Source organism: Scleropages formosus, chromosome 7 (assembly GCF_900964775.1).
Source record: "Scleropages formosus chromosome 7, fSclFor1.1, whole genome shotgun sequence".
NCBI classification, from domain to species: domain Eukaryota; kingdom Metazoa; phylum Chordata; class Actinopteri; order Osteoglossiformes; family Osteoglossidae; genus Scleropages; species Scleropages formosus.
The window spans coordinates 23,473,626-23,497,357 of record NC_041812.1 but is presented as its reverse complement, the minus strand read 5'-3'; the positions used below and the strand labels follow the sequence as shown (position 1 = coordinate 23,497,357).

At 44.3% G+C, this 23,732-nt stretch overlaps 1 protein-coding gene across 1 annotated transcript; it reads right to left on the bottom strand.

Annotated features, from left to right (window-relative positions):
• Positions 1-1,563: 1,563 nt before the first annotated feature.
• LOC108926195 (uncharacterized) lies at positions 1,564-22,456 on the bottom strand. Its single transcript, XM_018738767.2, has 5 exons — positions 21,704-22,456; positions 14,690-14,866; positions 9,875-10,093; positions 5,955-6,168; positions 1,564-2,873 (listed from the first exon to the last, which is right to left on the bottom strand). The coding sequence occupies exons 1-5, from the start codon at positions 22,193-22,195 to the stop codon at positions 2,695-2,697; spliced, it is 1,281 nt and encodes a 426-aa protein (XP_018594283.1). The 5' UTR covers positions 22,196-22,456; the 3' UTR covers positions 1,564-2,694.
• Positions 22,457-23,732: the final 1,276 nt, after the last annotated feature.

The window sequence follows — 23,732 nt, the reverse complement described above, 5'->3', positions numbered from 1 at the left end:
TACATCAGTGGAACACACACACACTCTGTCACTCACTAACTATAGGTGAACAGCATGTCTTTGGAGTGTGGGAGGAAACCAGAGCACCTTGAGGAAACCCACACAGACATGGGGAGAAAATGTAAACTCCACACAGACTGAACAGGGATCAAACCCACATCCTTTCACACTGCCCAGGTGCTGTGAGACAGCAGCGCTACTCACTGTGCCACCATTAGCAGTTACTCCTTACACAACTGTGAGTAATTGTGATAATGTGACTTGATTCTGTAACAATTCCAACAAAACTGGCATGTGTTTACAAGGAGACAGCGGAGAATATTCACATACTGAGGGGTATGTTCTGATGTTTATAGTGTCTTTACAGGGGTGTGGCTTTCCTGGAACCCCAGAGCCATGAAATGATGTCACTTTCAATGCACTGCATTATGTTTATATACTTTTTCCAACACCTTTCCCTAAAGTGAGAGTTTATTATGTTGCTTATGGTGATTTACCCATCTATACAGCAGGATATTTTTACTGGTGAGTACTGGTGAGACTTTGTGGCATCTGGAGTTGTGACTGAAGCAGAAATTTTTACTGCTGGATGTCCTTCAAGGGGGGGTGCGATAGTGCAGCAGGTTTGGCTGGGTCCTGCCTTCTTGTGGGTCTGGGGTTCAAATCCTGTGTGGGGTGGCTTCTGACAGACTGGTGTCCTGTCCTGGATGTGTATCCTCTGCCTTCAGCCTTGTGCCCTGTGTTGCTGGGTTAGGCTCCAGCTTGCTGTGACACCACAGGGGGCAAGCAGTTTCAGACTTTGTGTGTGTGTCCTTGTCCTTCTTGACACACACACTCACCATTTACCCACACTTAGGAGCAGCACTGAAAAGACCATTGACTGGTTGAGGTCAAGTACCATGGTCTAGGGAGTAAAAGCAATAGCCAAACCAGCAACTTTCAGACTTCAAGGCAATGATTCTACCTGCTTCCCCTCACAGGTAAAAAACAGTATATGTAATTTATTCAAACAACATCTGGAGCTCTTGGGAGAATTCTCTCTTTAGTATTTGTTTTTAATTCACTTTGTTCACAGGAATACAATCAGGGCTTCTAAATTAAGCTCTTATGTAAAGTGTTGGCATGAGTGCAGAGTCTCACTCAATAGCAGACAGATTGCGCTGATTGAACTCGTAAGAGTGGAAATTTCTGGAAGCCTCTGTAATTCTTGAAGAATGACAGCTTCAACAGAAGCAGTCAGTGTAAATCTAAGTGGAGGCCCAGGGAGAACTAACAGGACTTTCGTAACATTGTGACCATTTAGACAGCTGAGCATTTTTGTGAAGATGTATGCATTTTAAAATGTCTTTATTTATGGACAAACCTGCCATAAAATAAGTATTCTAAAAATGTCATTAGGCATAGTTCTGTGCTTGAGTTGCCATCTAGTATGTTAATTCTGTCACTGTACTTCTGATTTACGAAGCCTCTAAAAAAATCCTTCGTAAGGTTCTTCAAAAGATGATCTACTGGAAGCTGCATCCTTTGAGAATAAATGACATTGACGTTTAAAAGACAGTAACTTGTTTTATTGTCTATCTTTGTAAGAAATGTATATGCTGCCCCTATACATTGAATCATTCTTGAGAGGAGAGCAAGAAAAGTTCAAGTCACGAGCATTTTTCAGTCAGGGCAATGCACAGATATTGATATAAAACACTTGAGCTGGTAGAAAGATTAATACATTCTTTAAGTGTACAATAACATAGCTTTTATGCTTTGATCTGTGAGGCACTTTCCAGGAGGCCGATGACCCTAATCCACCTAATAGCACATTTTTCCATTAGTGTGTCTCTGCTGGGGTCACCAGTACAGTCAGCAAACACCAGTGTCACTCAGATGCACATATTCACTCACATATAGTCAATAGACTTCAGTGGAGGCTGCTGCTGCTGCGGGCTTTTCAAAGGAGAAAGACCACCGTGATATAAATACGTCAGACACGGTAACACATTGCTGTAATAATCAAGTCGAAGACAGACAAACAGTTAATTCTGCTCTCAAGCAATCATTTAGCTCTTCGTCGCAAATGCCGATAGTGTGGTTTCCGAGCAAAGGCCGGCTGGAGAATAAAGAACAAAAAACTCAACGTTATGCTGTATTGCGAGGCTGCATGATTAGTAATGCGCAGGTCTACCGAGATTCAGCAGCATTCACATTTGACATTTATCAGTGTGCCCATTATTCCAGAAAGTGTTGTACTCTCAAATCACTCCATAAAAAAAGCAGTATCACAAGAAAATCATTTCCAGACAGTCACAGTAAAGTAAGTGAAAAGGTTTGCCAGGCCTCGGGGTAACACCATGACAACGCACAGGGTCCGATACATCTAGAGAGAGTTCGCGTGCGGAACAAGTCATTTCTAGCACATACTTAGCATGGTGAATCCATCTTCTTTTGCTGTATTCGTGTCTTCACTTTCCCCAAGTCACATATGAACTGATCGCATAAGACATGCTTCAAAAATCAGTGAGACATACAAATGTATATTCATTTTAGACACACGGCTCTTCTGTTCCGCTTTCCCTCGTTCGTCTTACCCGTACTCCCCGCCGCGTGTCCGTTTTTCTCGGGTCCATCAGCGTCGCTTCGATTACTGCAGCGCTATTTACTCTGCGCGGTCATCTCCGCCGTGACCCTTCATTTCCGGCTCAGTCACTCGAACATGGTCGAGGCCAGTCCCGTTTGCCTGAACGTTTCCGCCACCTGTTTGGAGTGCTGGATCTTGGCCGAAAGGGCCTCGAAGATGTCGTTCTGGTCTAGAGCCGTGGCCGTCTTGTAGATGAAAGTCCCCAGTGATTCCAGGCCCCTCAAGCCAAGGTTGACCCCGCAGCCTGGCGGTGAGGAGGGACAGAAAGCTTTTAGTTTCCCGTGAGCGCAAGGCACACCGCACACCGTTGCGCTTCGTTCTGGCCCTTGCGTGGACTCGGCTTTCCGCACCAGCGCACGGGGCTCTGTGCTGCACCGAGGCCAAACGGAAAGCGGCCACGCAAATGAAATCTGCTCGTGTCCCTTGCCGGGAAGCGTCGGGAGTCGCGGTGATGAGCGGAACAGTCAGGTGGCGTGAAGGGCACAATATCCGCTGTAAAGGACGGTGTCTGGAAACACTAATAATACAGCGACTAAACCGCAACAGAACTTGCTATTTGGAAACGATCCCTGAGAACTGTTTCAAATGTACAAAGTGTGTTTTGAAAAAGTGATCCAACGTCTCAGCGCGATGAAGGAAAGAATATATTCAAAAGTCATGTTTCTCATTACGGCAACCTTTTTTCCCCACTGTCCTCTGGCTTCCGAAAACTGTACACACCTGAGCTGCAGCCTTAAGCTTAGCGCTGTCCGAGTGTGATCGGCGCCGCGACTCGTATCGTGTGTTCCGCGTTCAAAGTAAACTGTTTCGATCTAATTTAATCACTGTACTGTTTTTTTTTTCTGAAATAGCTGCAAGGCGCAAATGTTCTTCCCGAATCGCGGAATGACAACAGAAAAGATTGATCACAAAAATATTATAAATAAAGCATTTATGCCACTGAAAATGATAATAAATGTAAGCTTACCAAGATTTTTTCCTTTAGTGCATACACTGTATATATGCACTAAAGGAAAAATATATATAAAGATATATGAAACGCTACATATAAATGCTTTATTAAAAAAAACTATATATATATATATATATATATGTAATGGGTAATGGAATGGAATGGGTAAACGCTAAGCAGCTTACCACTGTAAGTTGCTGTAGAGAAAAGCATCAAATGAATAAATATAAATATTGCTTTGGAGAAAAGTGTCAAACAAATGAATAAATATAAATATAAACATTAATGTAATTTTCAGCATCTTCATCACTCAGACCTGGTCTCTCTGAGGCACTGAAATGGCATCTTGGGTGGAAGGTACTGCTAATGAGGACCTGTGATATGGCACTTAGTCACACCATTTACTGCTGGCCTCGATCGCTCAAGTGGCTCTTTTCCGAAGAAGGAAAAGCACAGCGAGAGCCGTATTCGGTACCTCTGCTGGAGAAGTGCAGCAGTCAGGATGTTATTTCCGTGTCGACAGCACTGAGTCCCGTACGAAGAGCCATCGTCTGTGCCTTCGACCGGGTTTTACCATCTACTGTGTCATGCCTGTCTAATTTCTGAAATTATATTTCATCTCCAGTGAACCACATCTTATTAAGATGCATTTTATTTCCTTTTCTTAAACTACTTGGAGTATCCTTTATATGCACCATCTGCCCTGAATTGTGTACTGAACGCAAACATTAACATTAATTGTTAATAATTTGGCCGTATCTGTTTCCTGAAGAACTGGCATTGCTGGAACAATAGACCCAGAGCAACCAGCACATTACAAATGACACGGCATTTACTAATGGAGTTAGTGTTTTCGTGGGAAAAACAACGTAATCTTGATCAATGGTCATTTGCAAATAATATTCAATTGCAAATGTCATAGCTAAGTTCATAATGAGAAAAAAAGAGACAACTGAATTATCGCAAATTGTGTTACGTTCGTGGCTGTTACACTCTAGCATTGCGCACGCTGTCCTCTTTGCTGATTCTTGGAAACCACACTGCTGGGAAGAGGTGTGAAGGACAGACATAGCAGGCGAAGTACAGTGGCAGTAAAAAGTTTGAGTACACCTGGGCATCACCTGTGCAGGAGAGCGGAAGCGGAGCGACACACAGGCATCCTACCTGTGTGAACCGCTGCAAAGACGCAGCAGCGCATTTACGTTTCTACATTTAGTCGACACTTTTCTCCGGAGAAACTTACAATTACTCACACATTTTTACAGCTGGTTAATCTTACTGGAGCAATTTTGGGTAAGGACCTTCTGCGGTGTTACTACAACTGAAGGAAGGATTCAAACCTGCAACCTTTGGGTCCAAAGGGAGCAAGTGTAAACACTATACTACCAGCTGCCCCCCCAAAAAGGGGGGTCCGAGAGATCTACATTGGCAAGGACGGGGTTCAAACCCACATCTTGGGAAAGACCGGAGCCTAAATCCAGCACCTCAGACCGGTTGGCCATGTTACCTTCTGTATGCTCAAAAAACTAAAAAGTGGCCCCAGTAAGTCAGCTCAAACTGCTGACCAGTACAGCGCCTTAAGATTTTGTACACCCAAAAGAGAATCTAGGGATGGCAGCAGGTACCGTGGACTGAAACAGGGTTGAGTGTTCCCCAGGTGTCTCAGACTTACAGGCGTTTCCAACATTTTCCAACAGCGCCTTCGGCAACACTTTGTACCATTGCCATCAGTGAAGTTCAGGCTTTGGCTGTTTTCTGACGCTTCTGATGATGTTCCTTTTATAATAGGGTCACCGTTTACGTGGCTTTACATCAAATGAGCTCATAATCTGCATTTACAGGTGGCGTTACTACTCACTAGGTATTGGAGGGTCAAAAGTATTGCATTCACATTTATTTATTTAGCAGAAGCTTTTCTCCAGAGTGACTTCCAATGAACTCTATGCAGTGTTATGAGCCCACATACCTTATTCACCAAGGTGATTTACACTGCTAGGTACACGACTTACACTGGGTCACTCATCCGTACATCAGTGGAACACACTCTCTCTGTCACTCACACACTATGGGTGAACCCGTACAGCGTGTCTTTGGACTGTGGAAGGAAACCAGAGCACCCTGAGGAAATGGAGGCAGACACAGGGCAAACATGCAAACTCCACACAGACTGAGCAGGGACTGAACCCACATCCTCTCGCACCAACCAGGTGCTGTGAGTCAGCCATGCCACCCCGTACTAGCAGTAGTCCTTTGTGGAGTTATGTGTATAGTGATACTGAGGCCCACATTAGGCTTGCACAGACAGTGGGGGGGGGCAGGCCTCCCCAGAAAACTTCACTGATGTTGCCATAGTAAAGGTTTGTTCATGCTCACCTGTATCAAAGTTCAAGACACGCGCAGCCTCACCCTCAACGGTCACTGCCACGTTGTCACCCTCGATGTAGGCGGCGCTGACCCGCCGGTGCGACAGCATGATTTCGAACAGCTTGCGACTGCACTGCATGTGATGCAGCGTGAGGTCGTTCAGCCGCGGCTCGATGTCCGTCTTGTAGGCGTTGAAAGACTGGTGAAAGATGTTCTTCATGACCTTCGCAACAACGGAGAAAATCAGCACATAGTGAGCTTTACCCACACTGCACATTGAACCTTCTCTTTGTTTTCCACAAACAAACATTCGCCTGGGTGCCTTTTTCTCAAGACAACCGAACGACTACCTTCAACCCTGCAGTGCCGTACACAATGATGCCAAACACGCACACACACACATTTTCTGAACCACTTGTCCCATACAGGGTCGCAGGGAACCAGAGCCTAACACGGCAACACAGGGCATAAGGCTGGAGGGGGGGGACACACACCCAGGATGGGATGCCAGTCCATCGCAAGGCACCCCAAGCGGAACTCGAACCCCAGACCCACTGGAGAGCAGGACCCAGTTCAACCCACTGTGCCCCCCCACCCCCCTGATGCCAAATACTTTAGCTTATTTTAGAACCAATTTATTTTACTCCCATTTATTGACATGATTTTAACATTTTACCTTGGGTACACAGCACATTCAGTATATATCGAAGTGAAATAGTTATTCCAGCAGCTCTGTTTATATAGCTTTCTTTAACATGTCATTAAGTTTGCACATAGGAAAATCTTTATGATTTATTCTGACTATTAAAAGAAACTGTTTACATTTTAATATTGTATAGTGCTGTGTAACTATTAAAACATGGAATGATATTTCTTTCGACAGATTGCGAAACCTGTTATATACAGTATGAATTGCGCTTTGATCTTCTTTCTGAAGTGTTTAAAATTTGAAATGGGCTGACTTGTTGAATAAGGCACGAATGAACTATTGTTTCGATTACAAAATCAAAATATTTATCTGGCATCAAATTCAGTCTATTTTTGCACCTGTAGCCAAAGCTGGTCAAAAGTGCTTCTGGTGTGATGAAGGTGAAGTGCGTACTTTACTCTGTCTACAGCAGAGACTAAACCTAACCCTAACCCTAACCCTAACCTTCCGTTTCTTTAAACACGTCTTGACCTTGACACCCAGCGCTATCCGTAAAGAAAACATTGAAAAGAAGCCATTTCTTCAAGTTTCTCTGGGGCTATGAGGAGCCTTACTTTCCTACAAATATATATTTGGCAAGGGGAGGGGGCAGTTCAATGGTCGCGTGGTAATTTCATGACTTTTTGTACCGTCATCTACAACCCAGAAAGTAGATCACGAGTGACAGCGAAAATGTCAGCGTGTCACTAAAACGCAAAGCGCAGCCCCGAGCCTGAACCTCTGCCAACTCCAGCAAGGCACGGCACCATCCCTCCCGCTCTCCCACGCCAGCTAAATATAGAGGTGGTGAAGGCCTCCTTCGCTTGCGGCACCGCGGATGCCTCCGATGACACGATCCATGCGGCCCGCCGGCACTGATGCATGTGCAGAAAGTGGAGAAAACCGCAAAGTGCGCACGTCCGTCTGACCACCATCAGTCCTGCTCATGTTGTATTTCATAGTAATGCCTATTAATATCTTAACAGCAGTTTGAAAAAAAAAAGTTTCTGCACCGTAAGCACGGTTCAGCAGACACATTTGTTTTCAAATCCACATTTAAATAACCAAATTCACATTTAAATGACCTTTCGCTGTCTGGTTCCTGCCACGCTCTTCGAAGAAGAATACAATTTATGTTCATAATAGATACCTAAAACCCTTTTGCATCACCATTTTTTTGTGCTTCTGTACTGCATTTCTGCTTTTTTTTATTTATTCCGTTTTCAGGTTCTTGTTGAAAACGAAATATATTTATTACATTATCTACTAGTTATGTTATGAATTGAAAATCAACAACACACCAATTTGGATTAAATCAGATGAACTGTTGGACTACATGAGTCCCGTAAATAGAATTAACTAGTGAAGTGAAGGTGTAGCCATGAAAGAGAAAATGCTAAATGTTACCAAGGGATGAATAAAGGCAAGAAGAACCTTTAGACAAGCTGCTAAATAACTGAGTCGCTTCTTATACAAAGGACACCGGCAGACGACGGGGATTTCAGCTAATCATCTCCATACTTTCAGTGGACTCCCACAGATGTGCCTCATACAGCCGGACAATAGACCTCATCATCTTGACGTATCTCCGGTCTATTCTGGGCCGCAGAAAGAAGTCATCGGTAACCAGGTAACGGCATGTATGTGCACTTGCATGAGGGGCCCGGAGCAGAGCACGCTTAACGGCTGCCCGCGGTGGCTCATTAGGGCTACATGTCACTCCTCTCACCTGTCACTCTCCTTATCATCTCCCAAAATGATTATGAGAATAATCTGCAAAGTTCAGTCTACCAGAGCACAGCCTGTGGGAAACATACTTTCTGTTTATGGCTCCCTGAGCTTTCACAAAATTCCTTACAAAATTTTACACAATGAAAATAATTTCCAAAACGATTACAAACTTATTTTTTACTTTGTAAAATCTTTGGATAAGGATATGAACACTATACCGATCATACAAATACCCAGTGATGCTCATCTGCACCACAGAGATACAGTAGTTACAGCCACATGAAACACTTTGGTCATGTAATGTCATGTTATTTTCACAACACAGTGGAGTGATTGGACAGCACTGCCAACAGTAGTGTAGCCAGTACTTTTAGCTGGGATAAGGACAAAAAAAAATCCCTCGTAGGGGTTTGTTAGATCTTGCCAATAAGGATGATCCCATTTCTTCCTCTAAATTTCAAGTGGTCCGTCGCCATGGAGATTCACCAAACTGTTGAGTGACGAAGTGACCACTTTTGATGGTGTCAAACAAGAGTCCTCCAGAAGGGATGAGCCTTAACGACAAAGGGGATTCAGTCAAAGCACTCATGGATTCTTCTTCTCCCATAATTGCTTTGGACTTTGGACTTTATGCAGCCTATCATGCGCACGTTTTCATTCACAGCAAGCTACAGTAATAACAGGCTCTGATTTCTGCAAAGACTCACTGGCTCTGTGTAATGGGTTAAAAGGCTCAGCGAAATAGTGGGCTGCATAATGATATGTTTTAACATTAAAATAATCACTGATCACCTTTTAAAAGTGGAAGGGAGCAGCTCGCTTTTCTGTTGTCGGATGTTAAATTAACTGACCAGCTGGCAAAGGGAGCAAGAGGAGGTGCAGATGTCCAGTTTGCCACAGCTCAGTGTAAGCGTACTGGTCATTTTAGTTTTTTAAGCACTTGTTTTTCTGTCTTCCAGTCTAAAAACCATTATATTTTTTACACAATGTTGTTTTTTAAGTTAAACGAGTACATTTTGAGCCATGGGTTATCTATTTGCAACTTTTATCATTCCAGTGAATACTAATGAACACCAAGAGCAGCCACGATGATGCCATGTGTTGCAGGAGACTCTACTGTAGCACATCTGCCAAGAGCATCAGTGCACTATTTGTTCTCAGCAGAAGAGAAAGCTGGTAAACTAGACTTTTCTGAAAAAAGAAAAGTGTGGATTAAACTAGAACAAGAAAACTCTGGCACTATCACTTTCGCTAAATGTCTGTAAGTCTGGGTTTCTACTGGCGTTAATTCTTCATGGATCTATGGCACAGCCATTTCAGATGTGCCACAGCTACACCAATCTTAACATGATGAAACTTGTTCATCTTGGCACTTGTGAGATAGTGCACTGGCAAAAAACTTAAAAATTATACCTTACCTGGTGTATACTGGCTGTTTCCACATACTAGTTGGTCCAAAACCAACTGATCATTAATGCATAAGTTTAAAGGCCATGGCTGTTGGACTCACTGAGGAGTTGGCGGTGTGCCGCAAGAAGCGAACCATCTTGGAATCCGATGCTGGGCAAACCAAGGCCATGTAGCGGTTGCGGAATGTCCCGTATATCTTCAGGTGGAACCCGGGCTTGACGGTGGCCTGTGCTGAACTGCGGGTCTCTTTGACGGCATCAACTCCGTAGGCAGACAGGTCAAAATACAAACTGTGAGCCCTTATCTCAGGTGTGGGGACCTACACCAAGGAAAAAAACTGTGAATTAAACGCAAGGAGAAATAAATGTTCCCCTTTGGTACTTAGATGTCCACTATTATGATTTATTCTGACTGCCACTTATCCACCAAAGAGCACAGCTGAAGACCCTGAATGACCGTGGTACATAATTTTAGAGATAATACTAAACCTTTGCTCCAGAAACATTTGGTGTCACACATAGATCATAAAAAACCTGAACTCAACAACAGAATCCAGCGCATTTGGTTTTTGGATGAACATGTGATCATCTCATAGCAAAGGCAGTACGCAAGACCATTGTTAGAGAAATTTTGATATGGAAAATCACTTTAAATTTCATTTGCTGAGTTTTGGACATCGATGCACATAATGTTGCGGTAATTATATGAACTGTTAGAAGAGGAGAGCTTCTGAGGGTTTTAACTTCATCTGGATATTTTTACACCGTTGGCTTGAAATATGTTATCGAGCTGTTTTTAAAGAGAGTCTCTGTGTTTCACATTGAAATTCCACTCGGCGTTTGCTGAAGTCCTCTCGCTCTGTGCTAACTGAGGTTGTTAATCCATCATTAATTGCTTTTCAGTAATTATATTGCCCATACTGTGCTTCAGAGACCATCGTATATTTTGTCTGTCTCCTCTGGACAACAGACTGAGGTGGAAATTGCTTTTTATTTGCTCATTATGCTCATTTTTCCAAGCACTTTTTATTCTTCCTCTGCTTAAGAAAGCTGTTCATCAGCTGCTCATTAATATAATGTTCATTGAGAAAACAAGGACAGAGTACCTTTGCACTCACTTAATGGACATAATGTAAATGATAAAAATAATTAGCGCCTTGCAGCGACAACATGAAGATCTCGTACAGCCGGCAGGCCGTCAGAGTCGAGGGTCACAGCAACAGCTGGACCTTCATCGCTCCCTTGTGTTGGCCGCCACAACTTGATCATCACGCTTCAGCTCACAGCTGTTCACTGCTTAGTCTAGCCCTGCATTCCTCGATAAGATCAGGAGACACGCGGCACAAACTTATTACTCATATTCCACAGACTCAATGACAGTGACGGGTACACGCCATCCTGCCATGACCCAGGGCCTGCAGAGACAGCTCGAGGAAAGAAAGAGCCGTGGTATGACCAGCATTTAGCTGATGCTTTTCTCCAAAGCGACTTACAATGTTAGGCTTCTAACAAGTACTTACAGAACCAGACAATTTTTTTTTCTTTCCTTTTCTTTACTGGAGCGATTCAGGGAAAGTGCCTTAGTACTTGGTGTAGTACCTTGCTCAAGGGTACTACAGCTGAAGGTGAGATTTGAACCTGCAACCTTTGGGTCCAAACCACTACGCTACCAGCTGCCTCAGCAGCTCTGAAAAACACATCTCAGCATCTCATTTGTGCTAAATTACACTGAATCCAGGGGAAAACAAGGACTTTGAAATAGATGTATTTACGTCAACGCATACAACTTGATACTGCAAAACCACTTTGTTTTGTTACTGGTTCCCTCAGCAGTGGAGAAAAACCATGTGCTGCAGCACTGCAAACCAGCTGAGCTGTGCTGCACAGTGATGTGGAAAAGGCACAGAGAGGTACAGGAAAAAAACAGACAACAGTATATCAACCTTCTTCCACCTTGTAAAAAAGTGACTCTGCGTGTGTTCTCCTATCCAGCCCTTCACTGTATACACAGTAGTGTCTTAGCAGCGAGCAAAAGAGACGTGATAAAACATGGACAGACCTTTCCTTGAACCCATTATTGGGATCTGCTTGTTCTCTGGGCCTCATAATAAACCATCACTCAACCCTATAATAAAGAGCCCTGCTCTTCTCTGGGGAAAGTCACAGAACTCGACAGCGGAACTACAGAAGACACAGCTATGATCTGTGTGCAGTTCAAGGGGACATTTTACTTTGTAGGACAAAAAACTTTGATCTCCGGTTCAGTTTGTGTCCTTCCTGGGTGATTCATCACCTACTGCATGGATAGTTCATTCTCGTATTGCTACTGTTCTGCTTGTATTGAATGACTGCATCCTCAAATTGGTGCCCGAGTCCTACAATTGAGTGAAAAGGAATAGCTCTGGCATAAGGACAAATATGACAACCAAACACAGCTTTTAACCTTGGAAGACGGTCTGGGAAGAAGCAGGCAGATTGGGTTTGTAATTAATGTTTCTCCGTCGGTATTTTGTCTTTATATGTATACCCCCCTGCACTTGTGGTGTGTATACGGTGGTATTGTAGTATGATGTTCAAGAGTGTCGGTGATGGCTTTGACATTTTGTGTGCTCTGGTTACACATTTGCATGTGCCATAGTACTTTTCACGACAGGCAACAGAAATAAAGTCCATCCTTGGACACAGAGGCCAAGACTCAAGTTAAAGTGAACGGACGGGAAGGATGTTCATTCTACCTTCCGACTTCAGTTCCATCACGCTGTATATGTGATGATACACACAGCAATCCAGCCAAAACCATAATATCACCTTCCTGCCGCAACTGAAACATTCCTCTTTCTGGTTGGCTTTTTACAGAATTTGAACTTCTCTTTTCATCAAAATCACCAAGTTAACAACATTTTCAGGTTCTATTCAGACCCTTCTAAGGGTTCCGATATATGAACCTCTGTCCGTTACTAAAAGACACGACTTTTCTATCTTGCTCATGCCAGAAGAAAAAAATATTCTGGTTGTATATATATGTCATCACGGAGGGGATGTGGTGGCGCAGTGGGCTTGACCAGATCCTGCTTTCTGGTGGTTCTGGGGTTCGAGTCCCGCTTGGGGTGCCTTGTAATGGACTGGCCTCCCATCCTGGGTGTGTCGTCCCCTGCACCCTGTGCAGCCGAGTTAGGCTCCAGCTCACCATGACCCTACTTGGAACGAGCCACTTCAGTCACTGTGTGTGTGTGTGTGAGAGAGAGATATGTCATCCTTTCAAGTGTGTGTTCAATTAGATGGGAGACAAATCCACATGTCAACATTTTGGGGGTCTGCAGATGTGGAAGTTAGAGACAATGCCTACTTCAGAATTTGAGCAAACCCTGATTTTATTAACATATACTGTTATTCACTTAATTTTTTCATCAGTGTGGTGTTTATGTGTAGCGTTCACGGCATTTCTTTTATGAATTGTTTTGTGTTATTGTCCAATGTATATATGAATCCGCTACATGAAAGATTTAAGTGAAGTGCTTAAAAAGAATAAAAGATAATATACAGCAAGCACCAATCCTGAGCTACAGCACTGACCATGTTCAAATTAAACTTTGTCTGCCTTGAACTCAGATGGAGACGTGGAACAGGTGTTGTTTGCTGAACACGTCATCTGCCCGTCTGCGTCACCCATGTCTTTTCTCATCTGTGCCACATTTTACTACTTCAGCACGAATTATACATTTCCTTATTGCCATTAGATGACATACCAGCGAGTCACCATTGGTTACGTTCACTGTGTTTGTGCAACCTTTCGTACGCAACTGCCATCGCATGCACATGTAGCAGAAACAGACGTCAAGGCTAACACAGAGCACCCTGGATACTGGGCGGACGCCGTCCCTGCGCTGCCCCGAACAGCATCGAGCACGGCAACCGAGGCGACGGCACGGCAATGTTTCCCAGCCGCGCTCGTTGGTTTCACGTCATGTGCAATAATCACTTCATTTACTCTTTTCAACTGTGATCTCGCTGTACTCGTTCTTATCACTTTGTTACCATGTTGCCGGTGACCTTACGCTCAGTACAGAAAATTAATTCATAAGAAAAGCTGCGAATGAAAATGCCCCGAATCACTCAGCATTGTTCAGCAGGACACACACAGTGTGTATGTACAGCCTTTCATGCAGTGCTTTGCTTTACGCCCAGCCGTAGAGCATCATAGTGTGAGCTAGACATCCTGTGGCTCAGATGAAGAATACAAGGCAGTAATTATACAACTTAAAGTATCCTGCTGAAATGTGGCTCTTTGCTGAACGCCACAGAGTTGAACATGGGCTGGTCTCTCTGGATTAACAGGCTATCGTTCCGTTACTGAAGGAGATCCGTGTTATTCGAAGGAAGCACATTAAAAAGGAGAAGCCCCCACACTCATCACATCAGCATGACGAGTCTGTGAAAACGGCAAAGTGCAATTCTGACCTTGATGCAAAATGTTCCCCAGAATCTAGTGTTTTTCAGTGTTATATTGACTTACGAATCTTCACAAGCAGCAAGTCCTCCATATAGTTATTGCACACAGAGTATGCCGAAGTCCCCCCGCGAGTTCGCTCACCGGAACTGCAGCTAGGAAAGGTCTTCTTAGACAGCAGCTCCTCACTACGCCCTCTTTCATAGCCTACATTTGGACGAGGAGGTCCAGAAAAGCAACCAGAAGGGTGTTTGTGGATCCCTTTGTGGATGTCAATCCCCGTATACTGTTTCCACCACATTAACATCCACAGAACTTTTTAGTACATTTTTATTTATGGATGCTACAATCACATGACATCCGGTCACCTTAAGGATGTTATTCTTACTAAGCATTGATGAGGGAAAAACGTCTATTGACAGATATCTGGCGTTGTTTTCACAAGTGATTGGAGAGCCTCACGGCTCACCTGTCTTTGGTCGAGCCTCTCGATGGTGGCATTGGCTCCATAGGCGTTGCAAGACTCCACAATGTAGTCAGAGCTGATTCCCAGCACAGAGCAGGAGTCGCCGCAGGAGCCATCAGCCACCACAATAATGCGTGGCCAGTCCGGCGCAGGGATCCTCCTCAAGTAGTCATCTGTGAACTAGAGTGAGACATGCAAACAACACACAAACTACTTACTTTTTTCCCACTAAAGTATATTACTGCTACTAGCAGACAGGAGCATGCTTCAGTCCTGCTGAAAAAGAAATAAACATCAGGGCATACTGTAATAATTATTGGCAGACTGCAACAGGTAGGGGGTACTTCATCAAGTACTGCATCCTTCATTCAACAAATCTACCTCCTCTGAAAGAAATACAGTGTTATTTTTGTGGGAATATTCATTGCATTTTTTCTAATTGACATCATCTGTCACGCAGAACCGAGTAAGCGGGGGCTGCTAGACCCAAGCGCAGGATCGGTCGTCAGTAACCAAGGGATCAGGCGAGGTCTCGTTGCTGGGGATGGGCGAAGAGTCGGTCGATCGGCGGTCAGGGTGAGAGCGGGGATCCAAGGACGAGTTGAAAGCCAGGGATCGGAGACAGGGAGCGAGGAACGAGGAAGAACTAGACATAGCGCAGGAGGAACGGTTGTCTCAGTGAGATTCCGCAATTGTACGGGAGCTGAGGAGGGTCTTTTAAGGGTGCATGTACTGATTGGTGTCTGGTGCTTGAATGGTGCCAGGTGTTGTCGAGTGTGATGCGGGCGTGGACGTGACAACATCTTTCACCATTTACACATCTGGATATTTTATTATAGCAGCTCTAGTTAAATTCTCTTTTTTCTGTAACGTACATCACCTGGGGAGTTGAATCGACAATCTCCAGGTTACAGGTTAGTATCACTTTGCACTACATTTTCTACTACTCAAGATGCCTTGTGTAAAATTGCACAATGTCACTTGATGGTATTTTCTGTGTCCTCGGGGGTTCCAAGGTCACAATAATTGAAGCTGCACAAATTTCAGGAAGCAATATCAGCATGAGTCTTATTTCTTATGGAGGCTTACGCACTAGATGATGTGGTCTGAGACCCAGATTATACCATCGCCATCGTAAAATTCAATTCAACCCGCAAATTGGAGATGTTGGTGTGTAAGACTTGCGGTACTGCAGGTATAAAAGTCATGTTTTAAGGAGGACCTTGGCCTTGTTACACTGGCACAGAGAATAAAGAGCTGCTGGCTGTCACTTCTGCAGAACTTCATCGTGTTATTTCTGTAACTCTTCCAAACACCACAGAAGGAATCGTGATGGCATCCTGAGCGAGGTTCACGATCCAAAAACCATGTGTTGTTTGCATGGCCAAATCCTTGAAAATTAGTCATAATACTAGCAATGCTGTCTGTTCCAAGTTCTGTCAAAATGCATTTGCTCTGGTTTATACAAAATATTTGATCAGTTTCATCAGATCACTATATGTATATTATTTATTTCCCTTATTTATTTGTTTTGGTTATGCATCTAAATGGCTCTTGCAAAATAACTACTCTACTACCAATAATATGTTATCTCTTACCAAGGATATGACATCAAATGATATCTGATATGGACAAAGAAATCCTAAACAGACAATGGACCTGGTCAACATCTTATGTCTCAAGCAGCTCTCAAAGTTCCTTTAACAGCAGAAACAGAGGTGGCAAAACATCTAATAGTAAGCACTGATGAGCACCTTGTTCAAGAGGATCTATTTCCTTTTGCAGGTCTTTGAAACAGAAAAGCTAAAAAGTAAATTGAGTGTTATTATAAGCCGTGCATCTCATGGATGATCATAACTAAAGAAGGAGGAGGGCAGATGCTTTCAGAAGCCTGTGTTGAGCATTTCACAAAAGAAAATGCCCCACCTGCAGGTCCCATCCTAACAGCCTACAAGCTCATGTGGAAAGTAAACAGTGAAAAGTGTGCTCGGTAGAAAGGGGAAGGACTGTGGTCATGCTGGCAGGACGACGAAATCTGCGTTTACGGTGATCGGAGTGAAACAGTTAATACAGCAGACAAGGCGCTGTTGTTTCCAGGGCTGTCACTGACGTGCTTTTCAAAACCTCAGACATGATGACTGCTTAGGCAGTAGAAGACTTATTGAAGTGTGATGTTTGGAAAATTAAATGACAAGGGTGAAGGCTTTGGGGGCTTGTGTTCCTACAGGGTCTAAAGGACAGATAGAGTGAAGGAACTGATGCAGAATATGTGTCTATTAAAAGTAAATCTTTTCAATGCTTGTGTGCAGAGAGGAAAAAAGGATCTTTTCGTTGGAGTTTCATTAGTCCGCAGCAGCGCCTCTGATGCACAGGGGTACAGATAAGGTCTTCTGTCTTGTGGCTGTAGCCCTTTATTGTGATCGAAACAGACTTTATCAGGACGCGTTTCCTTCATCAGCGAAACAGTATGAACAAAAATCCATTATTGTGAGTAACCAAACACCGCGGCCAGTTGTCATGTGTCAGCCTCCATCAGCGTCTGGTGAACATCAGTCTGGTTCAGGCAGCCCCGCGACAGAAGGAAAGCATCCAGGCCAATAAAACAAGCCATCGCAGTGCCCACCTGCGCCATATGTCCACCTAATTCAATCCCATCGATTATCGCTGGTCATTTACGGCACCTTCTGTTTACAGAAACCCCACGCTGTCATTGCGTAGCATTCATTAGGCCCATGCCTCTGCTGCATTGTTTCCGTAGGTGCAGGTAGTGCCCCGCAGTCATCCGATGGCCCTCAGGCGCACAGAGTCAAGATCACCATCGACCAAAGGGAGCACAGGAGCAGCAGAAGAGGTACATCAAAGATGTAAACAGTGTTTACATCCCATAATGTTTTCTTCAAGGTCTTTCAGTAGTTAAATGACCAGTACCAACATTCCTGGAATTTGATTGTGGCATTCAATATTACCCTAACTAGCCTAGTGCACTGTGCTTATGCAACAGGCTCTGGACTATCATCACCCTGTTTTGTAAAAGCAATTAACAATACTGAGTTTGTGACTGGGTGAATATTCTGCTTTATTACAATGTTATCTTAATAATCACGATTACAGTGTGAAATGCAATTGACGCCGTTTTCATCTAGCATTAAAATTAATGTTGGCGATATTTCAGAATTAATACGTAAATTCGGTAGAAAAGCAGTTAAATCTCTATAGATAGAATTACAGCACTTTCATGTAATCCCCATATGACATATTTGTACCATAAGATGGATCCAAGGCTGTTAAATAAGACATTCTTATAAGTAACAGGTAACACAGCAAAAACTGTCGAAACTCTCACGCACACAGTCTGAAACAGCTTGTCACAAGCGGGGTCACGGTGAGCCGGAGCCTAACCGGGCAACACAGGGCGTAAGCCTGGAGGGGGAGGGGACACACCCAGGACAGGACGCCAGTCCATCGCAAGGCACCGCAAGCAGGAGTCGAACCCCAGACTCACCTGAGAGCAGGACCCGGTCAAACCCGCTGTACCACTGCGCCCCCACTCTGTCTAAACATGTTTTGGCAAATTCAGGAAAAAACAGAGTTTCTGTTCTGTTTGTGTAGAACATTATCTACTGTAGATTAGTCAGTAACAGTGTAAATTTGATTATGATAATTTTATTTTTGCTGAAGCCAGCGACTAAGGTACACAAACAGTCACATTTAAACTCATTCGCAGACAGATAGCTTGTATCTGGTCCGAAGCGCTTATCAAACAGGTTGGCTTCAATCCATTCTGACAGATATCAAATAGGGATAATGCATCTTTATAAATGGATTACATTCCCCCAGCCCTGATTCATGACTTCTTAGAAGAATTATGTTTCGAGTCAGTATGGAGCAAGAAGATCATCCACATCTGTCACCCACTGCCTGGTTAATGGAAAAATTCTACTTCACGGTTTATTGGATCACAGACCATTGAATATGATAAGAGTTGCAAGCTTTTACACCCTGAAATAAATATGATGTAAAGCGCAACAAAGTCAGATGATGAATCCTTGCTGTGTCCTCCACAGAAAAGCTCAGAGAATAAAGAGCTGGCTGTCACTTCTGGCAGACCATGTAAATCTTCCTAGCTCCACGAAACTGTTTTCCACGGGAAAGACGGCATCGCATTTTAAATAATGGCGCTGCCAAAATCCAGTTTTTGACAGATCATTGCACATCTTGTGCAATTCATAAATATACTAGACGTGTATAAACTCACAGCAAAGCCGTTGCTTCCGTAAAATAGTACTCTGCAGACTATTTTTAGCTTCGGACACTAATTGCACAATATTATGTAATTCTTTTAATGATACAAAATAAAACTTCTTGAAATCAAGAATTTGCTTCATTATTGACCAATGTTTAGAGGTAGGCCATTTTTATTATGTACTCTAGGTGTCTGAGAAATACAAAAGGAACGTATATAAAAAATACATATGTGCCCAAAAACTGACAGAAAGATGTTCTTAAGAGGGACACTTTTTATTTAATGCTTAAAAATATTTAGAAATATATTTACTTTTTCTAAAGAGTGGCTGCCTCACAACGCCTGCTAAGTCTGTACAGAGTTTGCATGTTCTCCCCATGTTGGCATGGGTTTTCCCTGTGTCCTCTGGTTTTCTCCCACAGTCCAAAGACATGCAGTCCAGGTGGACTGGTGATGTTACTTTGTCCTTAGTGTTTGAATGAGTAAATGACCGTGTGTGTATGTGTGTGTGTGTGTGTGTGTGTGTGTGGTTATGCTGCGATGGACTGGTATCCCATCCAAGGTGTACCCCCTTCAGCCTTACTCCCAGTGACGGGGTCCAGTTCACCTCAACCCTGCTCAGAGCAAGGAGTTATTGAAATCGGATGAATGGATGCACTGTCTCAACCTTTTCGGTTCCTAATAATTAGGGGAAATCATGGGAATATTTGTAAACAGTGACGCAAATTGTCTTTTGGCGTCACGATGTACCAAAATGAACGATCATTATGTGTGCTGTACAGAGCATGTTCTAATCAATTTAGCCAAAGAGGAACTATGCAGTCAGAAAGAATTTGTTCAGATCATATGCCTTTCGCCAGACAGGCCATGCTGCAGCTTTCCAACTGGCCCTCCTTGGCCCAGAGGCGCTTGGAAAGGAAGGCGGTACCTCACGGCAACTGTAGAGGTTCTAGGACCCTTGGCTGAGAGTCAGCATGGGCAGTCAGCCAGAAAGATTTGAAGACCCGAGGCTTTTCGACATACTGACACATATTACTTATGTCAAGATTAAATCAAGTTCAAATGAATACCAGTGAAATTTCGTTTCCCTTTTGTATTGTGTCCACCTCATTATCACAGTTATGCAATGTAACTAGTTGAAAGTAACCTTTTGTATTTAACTCATTAAATTTCCCTTTCCAGTTAAAAAAATTCATTTGCTGAAAGCAAAGGCATGACAAGGGTGAGAGCAGGGGGACGTGTCCTTCCAAAGCTCAGGCAACCCTAACATGGCCCTGTATTAGTGCATGACTATTGCGGCTGTATGACGACTGTATGATTCTTTGGTCCCCCATACCTGGTTCTGCTCCTGACAGAAAGGTAATCTGGAATGAGGTGTTAGAATAAAATGGACTAAAACTACTCCATCAGCCTTGTCTAAAGAAACTGTGCACAATAACTCGGACAGTGGTCTGACATTAATGCTTTATTTTACCGCCGCTACTTTTAGACGAGAAAAAATCAATATTCATCAAACTTGAGAATCAATGGCTATTTCTGTAGCTGCTAAGAGGTGACTGCTAAAAGTGGAATGAGCCATGTTCACAGGCAGACAAATTGTATCATTGCTGAAGCTGCATAATTCTAAAAGTCTGAATTCTAGGAAACCTGTCATGTACGTGTAATACGGTAGCTTCACTTTGCTAAGATTAAGTCTCCTTGAACGGGCTTCACGCGGCCATTCAAAAAACCAGTGACAAAAACCTTGTCTCCATCTATTTTCTTGTTAAACCACAACCTGAATTCTTCTTTTGACGCTGGTACATAGACTGCCTGCTTTTACATACTTGGCACATAAATGTATTTCTCTCTTATGGTCTCAGTTCCTTGTGCAAATGTGAGGATAACTGGAGTGTTTCCATTTCATCTGGTTGAAAAAGTGACCTTTCATTTGTATGATAACTCTAAGGAATTCTGCCGTGTCTGGTCTTGATGTAAGTTGGGCAGCTGTGTGTTGGATAAAGTGTCCGAAGCTCGTCCTCACAAGCCGTAGTTCTCAACAGAAATGAGTTATACAGACAGTGTAAATTTCATCAATCAAAAAAATAAATTAAAAATGAATATTATCCTTAGAGGGGGTGCAGTGGCGCAGTGGGTTGGACCGGGTCCTGCTCTCCGGTGGGTCTGGGGTTCAAGTTCTGCTTGGGGTGCCTTGTGACAGACTGGCGTCCCGTCCTGGGTGTGTCCCCTCCTCCTCCAGCCTTACGCCCTATGTTGCCGGGTTAGGCTCCTGCTCCTCACAACCCCGAATAGGATAAGCGTTCAGACAGTGTGCGTGTAGTATCTCTAGATGCACGTTAGTTCTTAATACAAAATTCAGATAGTATTTCGATGACAATTAATCATAATTTGTTTGTAACACCTAGATAGATACTGAATTAGTCCATGAAAAAGTACCCATGTTTACATGCGTCGCTTGGTTATTGAGAATATGTGTTAAACAAAAGGCCCGGAAAAAGAAGCAGGGCTGTTGTCGGTCGCTATGGAGCATCCAGCTGCTTCTTGCTGCGAACAATGAACTTGACAATAATTCACCCATTTACAGAGCACGGCGTTCACACCGTATCAGGTCAGAGTAAGTATCTTCATCAAGGGCAGCGCAGAAGGATGAATTCTAATCCCGCACCTTCAGATTACAACAGACCTAGCCACCGCGCCACCTTCTGGCCGCCCTGCTTTTAGAAAAAGCGCCGTAACGGAAAGACAGTCGCGCACCCGTTCGCGTAAGCGCTTACCTTGGTGCCCAGGTGTACTTTAACATCGACTCTCTGCTTCTTCTGCTCCAGGATGCTCAGCAGATACTCCTGGAAAACGCCGATCTTGGTGAAGAAGTGCTCGCTGTGCCAGCACCCTTCCATGTTATCGAAATCCACGCCGAGCCCCAGGAGGAACTGAACGCTGCGGGGGTCCAGGGCGATCTGCTGGGGTCTGCAGAGCAGAGCCGTCCTGGAGCGCTCGTCCAGCACGGTCAGCTTCAGCACCTTGCCGGAGCGGACAGCGACCAGGGCGGCCGTGAGCCCGACGGGACCGGAGCCCACCACGAGCACGGAGACCCTGGCGCGCCACTGCCGGATCCCGTCCAAAGTGACTTTGAGGAGCACGTAGACGAGCACGGCGAGCAGGGTGCTGAGCGCAGTGTCGTACGCCAGAGCGCGGTACCTCTCCTCCACGCTGCCGTTGTTGTTGAACTGCTCACCTCTCCGGCTCTGCGCGTCCACCGCATCCATGGTCTTGGCTGGCTCACGAGTCGCACGGCATGATCGCACTCCTGGAGGGAGGGAGACGTGGGAAGGCAGGGAAAGAAGCGACAGCGCAGTTTGCGCTCGGCTACTAGTCTAAGGCGAGTGAGTGGACCGGAGCGCTGGAGCGCGGCGCCGCGCAGCAGGGTGCGGTGAACGAGCTCATTCTCCCGTGGAAGCGCGGAGCTGCTCCGTGCAACGCCGGTCGGCGCTCCCGCTGCGGCTCCACAGCAGATGCGCGCGAGTGACTCTCGGGATGTCTCTAAAAACGATTCCGGGGGGGGTGGAGGAGGAGGAGGAGGAGAGGATGGGGAGGAGGTGCGGTGAGTGTCGGGGGGGGAGCCCAGTTTCTTCGCTCCTCTTCCCGCAGAGGAAGTTGCTGCTGTTTCTCGTCGAGACACCCGCTACCTACTGCTCTTTAAAAAAGTCAGATTTACTTTCATACTGATTAATCTGCCAGTTCTTCACTAACTGCCTTGTCACGTCACACGCGTTCGCGTATTTAAATGCTTTGCACTGATCTGCAGTGCAGTTCACGTGTGTTCATTTGGAAGAAAGTTCGTCAAATGATTGTGACACTCTAATATTACGTTTCATTGGTTCTTCACCCCACTGGTGCGCATGAGCGTGGACCTCGTGGCTCTTTCCCAGCTGAGGACTGCTGCGCATCATTCATTGGGCTCACAGAAAAATGTGCCTTTGGAAACCAAGGCCTGGCACCATCTGAAAACGTCTCACTTCATCATGAACCCTGCACTGTTTCTTGGGTGATTTCCGATTACTTGTGAAGTTAATGGGCGCAAGTCTGTTGAAATCGTAGTCCTTGTCATTCTTCATGAGTCATTATGGAACCCGGATACAGAAGGTCCCTGTTCTAGAATGCTAATATTAATATAGAGTATCTCATGGCCTTGCGTTGTACAGCAGGGCTTCTCCCCTTAATAAACAATGGGAAATGCCGTTAAAGGGAACTGATGTGCCATATGTACAGCTGAAAGGCATGCAGGCCTGTTCAGTGTTTCACATTTTGCTTGGGATGTTTTACGTTCTGTTTGGGTAACTTAAAAAAGTGCCTGAGATAAATTGAAAGTGAAATATGAAAATCTGGGAAGTACTGTATAAGTCGACACTTTATGCAAAACTAGAAGAAGCCAAATAACAGTGAACTGATGCTCCCTGGAGGCGGACGATGTGGGAGGAAACGCAACATCGTTTTATATTTGTCTAACGCTTCTCATCTAAACAATACCATATCTCATAACATCATTCTTATTCTTTGTAACTTTTCTGATTTCGTAATAACATTTAAGGCGCTTGGGTAATTTTTATAGGAAGCTCTAGGTATATGCTGTAGCACAGTGCATCAAACAGAAGGAAGAATGTACTAACAAAGTGTTTTGTTCTTTGCTGTAAAATACACATGCATTGTACTAAAAGGTATGAACCTATAGCCCCCTAACCAAATTTGTGGAATGTGAGGCCACCGTATTTTGAGGGAGACTTTTTTTCATGACTTTAGGAATGT